Here is a 13,151-nt window from a genome sequence, read left to right as displayed (position 1 = left end):
TATTAATTTGCATAAATATCCGCAGTCTAAATATAATATTTCAAAAAAGAATCACAAATGGAAACCGATCGACGAGGTCCCAGCGCGCAGGGACTTCTTCAAGGGAGGAACGCTCGCGAGTTGTACCCCAGAAGAAAAGGGACGTAGGGAACACGTAGCTCGAGCAAGTTCGTTCCCCGTTCTGTAACGCCGGGGAACAACAAAAGAAATGGTCCTGCGGAGGTCCGTGCCTTCTCCGCAGCCAATGGGAGTGAACAAATTGCCGGACAATGGAGCTGGCAATCGTCTGTACAAGTTGAGAATAAGTTGGCTCCGCGTAAGTACGCGTACGGTGGCCGATAATATACGAGTGCGTGCGTGTCGCGGAGATGCTCGTGTGGAAAGCAAAGGCAGGGCTGGCCACCCCGGCAGCTGGAGAAACGAATTGTCCGCGACGAGCACAGCGGTCCACGGCTTTAATTAAAATTCTCCTATTAGCAGTACAATGGGAAACGAAGGTGGTTAATTTACCGCGTAGACAGCCACCGGATACAGCGAGATTTAACAGTCTCCTTCTGTCGCTGCGAACGCGTCGATTCGATGGGAATTGGTTAACTGGCCTGCTGGGGAGAGATGATGGTTCTTCTGGAATTTCATCGTTTATAGAAGAATCATGTTTGATTGTATCGGAGGGTAACGCGGTATGCTCATGGCTAGATTATAGTCGAGAGACGTGTGTACTAGTCCAAGAGTCAGACGATTTTACTTACGTCATTTTTAAATGAAAACAACCTTCTTGATTATTAAAGTATAGTAACTAAAGTATAGTATTAGGTCGTCCTAAAAGTTCGTGCCATTTATACTTCTATTTCTCAAATTAATATGTGAAACATACTCTTAAGTGTCACAAGAAAAGATAATCTGTGTTATTTCACAATAGTTTCTCGCCTCTCTCACATAGTCATTATACCGTTTCTAGAAAATTTCTGTGGTTTTTTTTTTATTAAATTTCGACACAGTCTTCAGCACGAACTTATGGGACAAGCTAATATTTTGAAAAAAGTGAAGTTACGTCATTTTGAAATGGTTGATTCTTTATTAATATTTTGATTGTTAGATCATTTCTTTCTGGCGTTGACGGTTGTTTGTTGCGCCGACGAACGGGACGGACGTTGTCGTTCGATTCAGAAGCGATTAGCGTGTGCATATATGCATATATACATTCGTGAGAAAGAAGTGTTTAATAGATTTACGTTCTCCCCTACGATTCCTTCGAGGGTGAGCAGACACTGCTCGCAGGAGAGGAGCCGTAATTGAATTAGTTTACCCTTCTGATTCATTTACACGCAGTACGCGGATTTGCTTTGGCGAACACAGGCGGCTGCCTTTGGATTATTCTGAATCGACCATGTTTGCATCCGAAGACGAGATATTATTTGGGAAATTCGAGCTCTGTTATCGATCAAACGTTTTTCTAAACTGTTCGTTTAAAAAGCAAGATAACTATCGAATGCAGGGATGAAAAAATTTTATTCGAGCAGTAGAAGACAAATGGAAACATATAGCGACTTGTAACGAGTAATGATTCTTCCAGGAATGGTAGTGAACGGTTTCGTAAACGTCGTTATCACCACGATAGAGAGGAGATTCGGTTTGAGGTCGTCGCAGACCGGTCTAATAGCGGGTGGATACGACATAGCCAGTTTCCTTCTACTTGTTCCAGTGAGCTACCTCGGTGGACGCTCAAAAGCATCGAAACCAAGGTAAGGCACGCGCAAAATGAGCCGTTCACTGCACGAATCGATTAACTTCACCAGTCACATAAAAATTGTAACATTACTGACGATTATTCTTTGGCTATTCATTCTTATTAATTTTATATACCGTTGGATGAAAGCTACATCTGTATTTATGCATTCTACGATATTTATTTGAATTTATATTAGAAAAGAAATTTTAAAAACAATGTACATTATTCTCAACTTTTTGTTTTACCAACGAACAGTTCGAATGTCGTTTATGAATCTATACGTGATCTATAAATTCTCTTAGATAAATTAGTGAAAATTCCTTATGAAAGATTCATGAATAATTTGTCCTTACGAAAAACTCTATTTTTTCATTCAAATTGAATGAGCAACGAAGCTTTCTTGCACAGGTACATAGGTATAGGAGTTCTAGTCTTAGGTATAGGAAGCCTGCTGTTCGCGTCCCCGCATTACATTGCTGGACCTTATAGAGGCGGTCAACAGTCGGAGAACATATGCCAGAGGGTGACGAACGCGTCGACTCGATCCGTAAGTGGACATCACTCTCCAAATTGATTATCCTTAATCATCCTTAGTCTTTCTTACAGCAATCTTCTTCAAAAATAACAAGTACCTTCAACCGTTACTTTAAAACCCATTATCCGACAATGTCCCAAAAATAGGATGGGCTTGAATTTTTATATTTAAATAAAAACAATAACAATGATTGCAATACTAGTTCCAGTTGGTTAGTGTGAATATCATTACACAGTTAATTTAATTTTTTTTTTTTTTTTGTATCTTTGAATTGCGTCGAATAATTGGTTAACTCCAAACCAATCAGAAAAATTCAGTCCCCGTTAATTCCTTCAGATTCAAAAACTTGCGTGGCCACGCCGTCGAGTAATTGAGAAAGGTTACAATTACTCTCGCTTTTCGAGTTACTTGCGCGCTTCTTCTTAATTAGAACGGTTGTCGTGTATTAAACGTGAAAGTCGGTCGTGCAGACGCGTTTCAGGTATTTTTGGAGTGTTCTATCCCGCTAATTAAATTACTCTCAATTTGCTTGTGTGTTTCCGGCATTCAGCTCGCCTGCAACGGGTCCGCCGGGCAAGGAGACCAGGAGCCTTACAGTGGGTTGTACTTAACTATCTTTCTCGTGGCTCAACTCCTGCACGGCGCGGGATCCGCTCCTTTTTACACGCTGGGAGTTACGTACCTCGACGAGAACGTGTCGAAAAAGATGTCGTCCGTGTACGTAGGTAAGAAATGGTCCACTATCGGTCTTCGTATACGCCTCACTGCGAGGAAATGATTATCGTTGCATCGACCAAAGAATTTTCAATTAACCAGACATTAACCCTTTCGATCTGGCTGTTTTCTATTCGGTGTCCAACAACATTCTAGAATAGAACCATTGATAAACGTAAACAATGGTGTACAAATTCAAAGAAAAATTTTAATTTTAGTAGAATTAAATCAGTGATCAAAAATGTATATGATAGATGTGTAACCTGAGAGTTTTGCACATTTATAACAAATTATTCTGGAAATATTCTTCCACTGTGGCTCTCTTTGGAACAGATTTAAAAAAACCGTACGCATTCTTTCTATCCAGGAATTTTTTACACGATGGCCATCATAGGTCCAGCGCTGGGCTACGTAGTGGGAGGTGAATTGTTGAAGCTCTACACGGATTTCATCACTGTGGACGCGTCAGAGTGAGTTTCCATCAACATTTTTTCATACCTAAGATAGTATTAATCGCATGCTCTGCGAAAGTGTCTAAATTAGTAATCACTACCTCACTAACGATCCCTCCGGTAATTAAAAAAATGATTTAATTCTCGATTAACCAACGTCCCCGAAAAATTCCCTCGCCCAAAGATTATATTCGTTGCCCGAGACCAATCAGTATACTAAACAGAGACGAAAAGGGGAACACTGGCGTCAGTTTGCTCATTATCGTTTCGGGGGTAGAAGAAGTGGATAATTAAGTATCGCAAACGGTGTCGCGACATCCAAACAACTCTTTTTCCCGTCGCCCGACAACTTTTTCCCTCCGCGAGGCTTCCTCTCAAGGCCGTGAAATAGCAAAAATAGATTGTAAAAATCCGATACGGCGAGCGTCCCGTCTCCGGCGTTAACTCGATCACGCCGCGGCGTCGCTCGTAAAGCGTTTAAAAGAAGATCCCGACGAGGCATGAAAATCCTGTATCTGCGAGCCAGCCAGGCGTCGCGCCGTGGAAATTTTCATCCAGACATTTTTCACAGGGCTCTACTCGCGCGCCTAGCTTCGCGATTAATTCCGGGGATCCCGCGCGAGCGTAGATTTACGCGCAAAACGGCCCGTGCATACGCCGCAGGTTTACCAGAGGTTTGCTCGACCGTCTTTCTCGCGAAATAGGTGTCAGCTGAAACGGATGGCGGAACATACCGACGGGGAAACCTCCAATAAACCTCCGGGTGTACTGCGCGGACAGGGAAAGATCGCTCTCGCGAGGAATTGCCACTCGTACTGGGTCAGTCGTGACATATTCCACTTGCGAAATGCGTTTTGTTGGATGTTGTTGGAATATTTACTAAACAGCAACATGTCATTTTACTACAAAAATAAATGTACTGTGAATAAATGCACAACGTTATATCTGTCACTGGAGAATAACGAGAGAGATAGTTTTCGTTTAGGATATGGCCTATCTCAAGACCCTGAGAAAACCCTTCTTGTAGATTACTAAAAATTAAACAGATGTGGTAAAACTACGCTGTATACAGCTAGAAATTCTTTCTACGGTTTTTCTTTTAACGTTCATCGCGTAGTCTCGTGCAGCTCCTCGTTGAGTAAAGATCACAGTTTGCTCGTGACAATTTAGTGAATAAAGCTAAAGTTAATCTATAAACACAGTATTTTATTATTCACTTATACCCCATTGCCAATAGTGTAGGTCTATTCTTTCTTCGAAGGATTATTTTGTGCGGGTTCTATGCAGAAGTAAGTTTGATAGTTTATTATTTCTTTGAGGCAGTGTTCTAGTTTAAAGCGTCAATCTTCAGGTTCAGATTTTCTCTTTTATTTATTATTATTATAATTAGATAGTCCGCATTTATATAAATACGTTCGTTAACAGCTAAAACGTTTTAGCATTCCCTGCATATAAAATATCTTCTTTAAAAATAAATCATAGATCGAGGGATTAAACTGTGTATGTATCCACAAGTATCAACATACAACAGCACTGCGAGTCTTTAAAAATCTCTGTTCAAGAAGAAAATTGAAAATTGTCTCATTTTTCCAAGTATCATCGGAGAGATGACCAATTCAACCGATTAACGACGGTCAATTTCAGTGGCAACGATCGATCGTTACTTCGATTAAATTTCGCCCCCTGACAGTGTTTGACAGGAAGCTAAAACTCGCAGCCGGAATGCTCGGGGCAAGGCGGCCAATGTGGATGCTCGTATTTGCGTACCACCGGATGTCGGTTATTCCGTCGGGGCGCACGCGTTTCCGCGTACCTGTTCACCGTGTTCGCATACGTTGGACGCGTATTGTCGAACAGGACTGGTGCAAACAGCCGATAAATCCTGGCGAGAATTTAATAAAGTCACCGTGACGCGCCGCTAAACGGTCACCACCTACCGCCACCCCCCGGAAAAAAAGCGGGAAACACGTTTAACGGTGGCAACGAGGGGCGACAAATTCCGTCGACGCGTCCATTACGCGTCATTCCCCATCGGCATTCGACGACTATGAACTCCTCGCGCCGAGAAACGCGGTAATGAATGCGAGAGCTTTTGTGGCGTTGACCGTCTACTTGTGCCTCGTTGTTGGGTGAACATCCATTCGAGTTGACCTTAACCCTTTCAGAAACAACAACCTATGTGAGGGACTGAGCTCTTAAGAAGGTATAACAGTCTAGATGATATCACAAATCAAGTGGAAGGCATAAATGTTTGAAATGTTCTGATACGACCCCGTATAACGAATTCACGAGCTTGTTGTAATCGTAAGGTTTATTGACGATGTACAGAGTTTTGTAATTAACTGCTCGAAATCTCAGGACTAACTTTCGGCTCTGAAAATCTAAGGAGGATAGGGCCATTGACGAGAACGTTCGGAAAAAACTCGGGTCCTCAAAGACCGTACCTAACACGGTTGTTTTTAATTTACTCACGCGCGATTCTGAAAAAAAGAAAGTGGACCTGGGCGTTGGAGTATCCAACAATTCTAACGTAATACAAGAACGGGGGAACCAAGATTTTTATACATTCTGCACTAATTATTTCGTTATATTGTTGCACATTCATGGTGCAGTGATATAGATAAGCAAATTTTGTAAGTGATAATCGTTTCCATATCCATTTTTCATCCCTTGTGTCTTAATATATCATTAATATAATATATTAAATGTTCATGTACACGTATATGTAAATATGGTACAAGGGTTTATGGACCACCAATAGTACAAAGCCATTTGTATCTTACTAATGAAATAAAATAAAAAATAATACATTTCGAATCATTCCAAACTAAAAATTATTGTATCTCCGTGTCAGGGATGGTGACACGTCCGTTCCATTCAATGGCCCCCCGTACGTGCCCACTTGAAAAGCGCCTGAAGCTCCCATCGTAATCGCTATTAACATCCGATGCCCAATGCCCGCATTAAATTCCCACGCGTCTTCCCAAAGGAAGTTCGACCGAACGTTTTAGAAAATCTTCTTGTCCACGTCTTCGACACGTAGTCCGCCCGTTGAAAATATCCCGAGGGGCCATTGGAGCGTATAATGGGCCGGGATTAATAGTGCATGCAACCTCGTGGATGCGGTGTACGCGTACCCCGCGTGGAAAATGTCAAGCGGTGAACCAATGTTTGACGACGACGCCGATGTTACCCTTCAAAACTGTCACTTCATCCCCCGACACTTAGAGGACAATCAAGTTCCATTTGTCTACTCGTCCCCCCTCCCCCTTCTTCTCCGTGGAGGGACCCACCCCCCTTTCGTTGAGTCACTCCGCTACGATGCACGTGAGAATCGAATTAATCGTTGGCCGTGCCGACTATCCATCCCTCTTCTCCCTTTTTTTTTTTTTTTTTTTTTTTTATTGCGAGCGTGAAGATGTATATCGGGTGCACATTCACGGTAAATCGATCTGTCGGCTGTGTAAAGTATTTCGAGCACACGTTCCTCCTTTAAAATGGCCGAGTATCGATTCCAAGCACCGTACGGTCGACAACCACTAGTCGTATGTTTGCTCTAGTTGTTTATATTGCGTGCTTTGTACGTCTGTCTTTTGTGCAGCGAGCGTAGATGAATGCGAAAGACGCTTTTTGGATAGAATCGTTTGTAGTTTTCGGTAATCTTTCCAAGCTCGAAGAATATCAATCTATGATACAGAAATAATAGAGGGGAGACTCTTTTGAAAAAGCGTAGAATGCATAATTGTTCCTAACAGAACTCTGACGCTCTATCTTCAAGAGGATACTATTTTGTTCTGTGTCGAAAAATATGATTGTGATCATATTTTTGATTGTGAAAAATGTGTTTTTACAATATCCTTGTTGCTTGACGTCGCTCGACGTCTTGTGGCTCGACGCCCACCAAATTAAATAACAAACATTCGAAGATTGTCAAAGTTGGAAAATGTTGAAGTTTAAAATAATTGATTTGTTTGCATTTTTTAATTTCTATACATACAAGCTAGTCTATTCCATGTACATTTAATTATAAATTTGCGCCAAGTTTCGCGTAACCCAGGGGAATCGACGAAACGTTCACCCTCCTCGTTCAGTGTCCCTGAAACGTTCGAAGCTTCGAATCCTCCGGGATAATGATTTCCAGCCCGAGCGCTCGTCCTTTTTCCGCGATTAATAAATCAGGCACTGTCTCGTTTAAGGCTCGAGAAGCGAAGAAATTATTATGGTAACAGCCTACATCGGAAAAGACAAAAGGTGCAAGAAAAAAAATCGTGAAGCGTCGGAGGAGCAAGAAGTGGTTCGAAGGAGACTGAAATTAAAAGTCGAAAGGACCTCCCTTCGCATTTCACGCTCAACCGCGGCTCGGTTGCCGAAGATTCGAACGGGCAGAGAATTTAGACTTTCTCTGGGAAAAGTTCGAAAAACACCGCGTTATTCGTTTAGAAACATCAGATTAGCTTTCAGCGACACTTAGAGTGGAATCTTTTCAAGCATTTAATCGACGTTTTCGACCATCTTCATCTACTCTTTCTTTAAATACATGTTTAACAACGCGTAAAAAGTCTGTACTCTCCCTAAAGTTACAGCATTGCGCCCCGTGATCTTTGAGAAGCATTGATCGAAGGATTTCTCGAACCTGCTCCGCGGTTTCTACGAATATCGAATCGATACAAATTCTGCAGGCTGTGTTTCACTTAAAGATCGGTTGTGACAGGGGTAGTAATAAAAAGTAGAAGAAAAAGAAGCCCGAAGGATGATCCTTTGTATACCGATTGCAGTTAAGTCCGCTAAGGGATGATCGCGCGGTTACTCAGCCGTTTTCGGGGCAATCAATCACCTCCTGGTTGAGTTCTTTGCCGCGAAGAAATTCGCTACGCCCACTGCCTCGTGCAAACGTATCGTTCACGGAGAAAAAAGCTAGTTACGCAAAACCTCTATTAAGAATATATACTTTGCGGATCGATAAAACGTCCTCGCGCGTCATATCTGATAAACCGAGCGTGAGACGCGGTGTGCACCTGCTAGAGATGCTAAATTTGAAATTAGCCTCTAAGATGAGATTATAAAACCATTAGGAGATTTAAGGGGGCGCTGTCTTATCCGTTTTTCGTCTATCGGGTGGGTAAGAAAATGATGGCGGTTATCGTATACTTGGTAAACATGTATTAATGTAATTACGAGATATATGTATTCATGGATGTTGAATTATGTAGAATTTTTTCTAATTTTATAAGGCTATGTGTAATATTTTATTAAATGTAATAGTTCGTTATATTTGTGATAGAACATACAAAATGAAATAAGAGCTCATCTTTTATTGTAATAACTCTGTTAAACTCTGTTTGGATCATTATATGCAGGGAAAAGTGGTTCGTCTTGAAAGAAGATATTCAAGTTGCAGTCTATGCACTAGTTACTGGACGAAAATCAAACTTCTTTAGGTGTGGTGTTCAAACGTTATGCAGACGTTGGCACAAAGTATGCAAAAGTAATAGTTCTTATATTATTGAATACATATTACACTTTTGTGAAATGAATACATATGAAAATAAATAAAATGTAATAAAATTGTGAGGAAAGAGCCGAGTTTGGGCATTCAAATATGAGTTGCCATCTATTAGCGATCTGTGCAAAAGGGATCGAACTCCCTGGGAGCTTTTTTGACACAGATCTGTGGAACAAACGACAGCCGAATAGAAGAAAAGAAAAATGGAGTCTGTTGGCAGCTTGCGTATAGAGATTTTTAGAGAATAATAGAAGCAATTTGGTATGTTCTTCAAATTAAAGTAATAAAACTATTCCTTCCACAACCCTTGTGTCCAAGAATTCCTACAAAAATGCTATGAATGCATACAGTCAGTCCCATCTAGGTCTATTAACGAAATTTGTCTAATTAAAACGATAGGTCTACTGTTTCCAAATGAATTTTTTATTGCGAATGTATAAAAATGTAAAGTCTACTGTATACATAATGAAGCATTTATTTGAAAATATCAAGCCTATCATTTAATTTAGACGATGTTCTTGTCAATAAACGTAGAAGGTACGAATACTGACATGAGCTTGAAAAGTAACCATTGTCATCGAGTGACAGATTCTTTTCTTAACACCCTGATAGTTGTCTCTCGAGAGATCGGAGTACCCTTTGACCTTCGACGATTACTATTCGTTGCCTACTGTTATAATAAAATTCCGTCCATCTCTTGCGGTAAGTAGCGAAAGACGGACCACTCGGTGGAGACCAATAACGTACCCCTGGGGCGCAATTACATTTCCCCGCAACCGTTCGCGTCGCGGCTACTCTCAGGGGTTGCGCGCGCGTCTGAGTAGGTCGCCGTATATGTGGCGCGTTTAATTTCGCAGGCAAATGAAAAGTTTCGCGGAGGAGTCGGCGGCAGATGGTACCAACACCAACCCCTCTGCGAGCCACCTACCTCGGCCCCAAAGTGCTTTTCTCGCTTTTCCGCGTTCCCACTTTCGAGTTTCCAACCCGAGGTCCTCGTCGTCGTCGTCTTCGTGACGTTGTTGCCCCGTAGGAATATTGCCAGAGTTCCCAACCGCTGCATTATCACCACAGGGGAACGTTACACTGTGGATAAAAAGGATAATATTTAGAGCAATTAAAGGAGGGGGGGGGGGTGGCAGCGGCCTGGAATCGGTATTTTGAAAAATGCTAAAATCATCGCTGTTACTCAGGAGGTACTAGGCTGTTGCACTTAACACGTTAGCTGCCAAAGAACTTATTGGAAATGGGTGGAATTAATAACAGTCTTTTTATTTTATTTTGAACGTCTACTTTATTCAACGGCTTGGAAGGACGTGTTGGCCGTTTGGAGAACGAACGAGAACTAACTAAAAGCTCAGACCTACGCGAAAGAAAAATTCTAACGTCCACTTAAAGAAAAGAAAATTCTGCTTGCGCTCTGTTTATTGCCCTGGCCTTCGACGACAAACAGTCAAGGATCCTCAGATCTGGTGGTGCCAGTCCGATACTTTAACAGACAGAAAAAGGGCAGTGCCTCTCAACGCTAGATTCATTTTTGCTTAACGCAAATGTATATGTATATAATTCAACAGAACTCGTGAAAATTTCTACAAAGTTAAAATTTTCCTCGAGACTATTGAAGATTAGATAATTCAACAATTGTCGTAATATTTAGTTTGTTAACGTCGCAAAATTTCGGGAATGCTGTCCAGATTTATTTTCATTCTTGCCTTACTATCATAAAAAAACGCCAGAGTATATCGGACGCTTAAAACGCTTCTTTCGTCGAGGACGCCATCGTCGAGGCGGTGGTTACATATCGGCGTGGAACCCGTGTAAAAGGGGGCTTTCCGGTGTACAGCGAGAGGGAAATTAGTCGGAAAAGTTGCTCGAGCTTCGACGGATTTTGCAGCGGGCGCAATTAAAAAAAGGAAAATACGAGCGGGAGGAAATCGCCCAGTTGCACAGGAAGTTCCCGGGAAACGAAGGCTTCGATTTGCTCGTCACGCCGCTACTGTTTCGGAATAATTGCGTTTTTTTTGTTTAAATTCCTCCGCCGCTATTTTGTTTACGCGCGCTGTACGTCCCAGTTTTTCAACCTCCATTTAATATCTGTTGCTCGATAAAATGTGGTAGAAAGGAGTAGACAATCCTACATTTTTCATCGATTCGAGTACTTTATAGATTTAAGTATACTGTAAAACAAAAAAAAAAAATAAGAATGAAAGGAAATGGAATTAATAAATTTCAGGATTGGTTTGACACCAGACAGCAACGTTTGGGTGGGAGCATGGTGGATAGGATTCCTAGCAGCCGCAGTGATGAGTTTCATAATCGCCATACCGATCCTGGCGTTCCCAGCAGCGTTGCCTGGTATTCGATGATGTTTTTATATTTGTTACCATAAAACAAACGACTTTTCCTTCTGAAAAAAGTTTGATCTTGCACTCGTTGCTTTGGAGTGAACTCTGAAGGAAGACTTTAACACTAAACGTACCATCAAACTTCTATATGCAGTTTCTTATATACAATATATCAATAATATACAATTATTTCACGTATTATTCAATTTAGTATCACGTTATTGCACTATTATTGCATTAAATTGAATTATCACTTGATTCGCGACTATTCAACCTAAATGAATTTTGTTTGTGTCCCCCGCATCGTTAACAGCGCTTTTCCTCTAGGTTCCGAGGAGCTGGCCAAGGAGAGGGTGTCGGAGGCCCACGAGAAACCGAAGCAATCTGCCTCGAGCGAGACGGGGGAGGCATTTTCGAAAATACGCGAGTTACCGCGTGCCCTAAGCGATCTACTCGCTAACCCAGGCTTTTTCATGTTGAATTTGGCAGGTGCCAGTGAAGGATTGCTTATCGCTGGATTCGCGGCGTTCCTGCCGAAGCTGATCGAAAATCAATTCAACGTCAGCGCTAGCTCGGCCGCGTTACTAATGGGTGAATAATATTGAAACGCTCTGTTACGATCAATCAAATCCGGCGCCTCCTCCGGTGCGCGTAATCGCCGGCATTTTTTTTCACCCCTCGGAAACCGAAACGCCTTTTTTCCTCGTTTTATCGAGAAATATCGACGAAACAATACGTTACCTCGCTACCAGCGATCGCATTTTTTATCCGTGGATATTTTGTTTCTCGACATTCGAAATATCCCCCGAATTTTCCTTTTTCTACCTCGCGTTTTTTTTTCGAGAGCTTCTCTTCCCTATTCGGGTAAAAATTTCAAGCACGAAGAGTTCTATAAATAGGTATATTTGCTGGATGACGACTATAAAACGTGCAACGGAGAATGATAATACCTAGTGAAAGTATAAACACCTAAGAAAATGCTTTTATGCATGCACCCAAGACATTCCTTCCAAATATTATCTTATGAATCTTTTTTTTAACGCATGTCCGCGCAAATCATTTCCAGTAATTTTTTGTTTCGCGTTTCACTCGTGGAGTATTTGCGCCCGACTAATATTCAGTCGTAATCTCGCGAAAGTTTGGAAACCGGCAAAAATGCGCTGGCGACTGGTCACGAAACTTTTTCGTTTTCAGGTCTGGTAACGGTTCCCGCTGGCGGCGGTGGTACGTTTCTCGGCGGTTATCTCATAAAACGATTCAATTTGCCTTGCTCCGGCATTTTGAAGTTTTGCCTTTTGGCCACCGCCTCCTGCATCGCCTTCACTTTGTGCTTCGTTCTGAACTGTCCGAATTTGAACTTCGCTGGTGTCACGGTGCCCTATTCGGATCAAACTAAGTACGTCGCTTCTGGCTACGTTTTTAATAATAATTTTACACGATAAATAGCCGCGCAAAGTGCTTCGCGAAATAATTTATTTAATTGAGAATCTATATTTCATCCAGGAGTACCCTATCTAACGGACGAGTTGTTTGTTTTTAGAAAATCTTTCTCGTTGGACGACGCGTGCAACAATGGCTGCGGGTGCTCGAGATCGGAGTTTAATCCAATATGCGGAGTCGATGGAATCACGTACTATTCTCCCTGTCACGCTGGATGTTATCAAGAAATGCAAATAAACGATGTCGAAGTCAGTACAATTTCCACTCTTATTCGACACGTGCATAGACAAACTCATACTCTGTTCCTTGGAACAATCCACTCATTTATCATAGGCAAAGTGCAGCTGATAACTTTATGAAAGCCTGCATAGAATATGAACTAAAAATCAGCAAGTGCATATTTAACGTCCAGACTGAGATTATAATGGAAACAAAT

General features: G+C 41.7%; 1 protein-coding gene across 10 annotated transcripts in view; it reads left to right on the top strand.

Annotated features, from left to right (window-relative positions):
- LOC128895993 (solute carrier organic anion transporter family member 4A1) overlaps positions 1 to 13,151 on the top strand; it is a 44,945-nt gene that overhangs the window by 28,388 nt on the left and 3,406 nt on the right. For all 10 annotated transcript variants that reach the window (XM_054159082.1, XM_054159085.1, XM_054159083.1 and 7 more), the window contains 8 exons: positions 1,574 to 1,742; positions 2,138 to 2,276; positions 2,815 to 2,989; positions 3,346 to 3,448; positions 11,164 to 11,285; positions 11,603 to 11,866; positions 12,470 to 12,671; positions 12,816 to 12,963. In XM_054159082.1, coding sequence (XP_054015057.1) covers positions 1,574 to 1,742; positions 2,138 to 2,276; positions 2,815 to 2,989; positions 3,346 to 3,448; positions 11,164 to 11,285; positions 11,603 to 11,866; positions 12,470 to 12,671; positions 12,816 to 12,963 — 1,322 coding nt within the window. The remainder of the gene's footprint in view (positions 1 to 1,573; positions 1,743 to 2,137; positions 2,277 to 2,814; positions 2,990 to 3,345; positions 3,449 to 11,163; positions 11,286 to 11,602; positions 11,867 to 12,469; positions 12,672 to 12,815; positions 12,964 to 13,151) is intronic.

Source organism: Hylaeus anthracinus, unplaced genomic scaffold, assembly GCF_026225885.1.
Source record: "Hylaeus anthracinus isolate JK02 unplaced genomic scaffold, UHH_iyHylAnth1.0_haploid 5, whole genome shotgun sequence".
NCBI lineage: Eukaryota > Metazoa > Arthropoda > Insecta > Hymenoptera > Colletidae > Hylaeus > Hylaeus anthracinus.
Note: the sequence above shows the minus strand (reverse complement) of the source record. Positions and strands in the feature narration are given on the sequence as shown.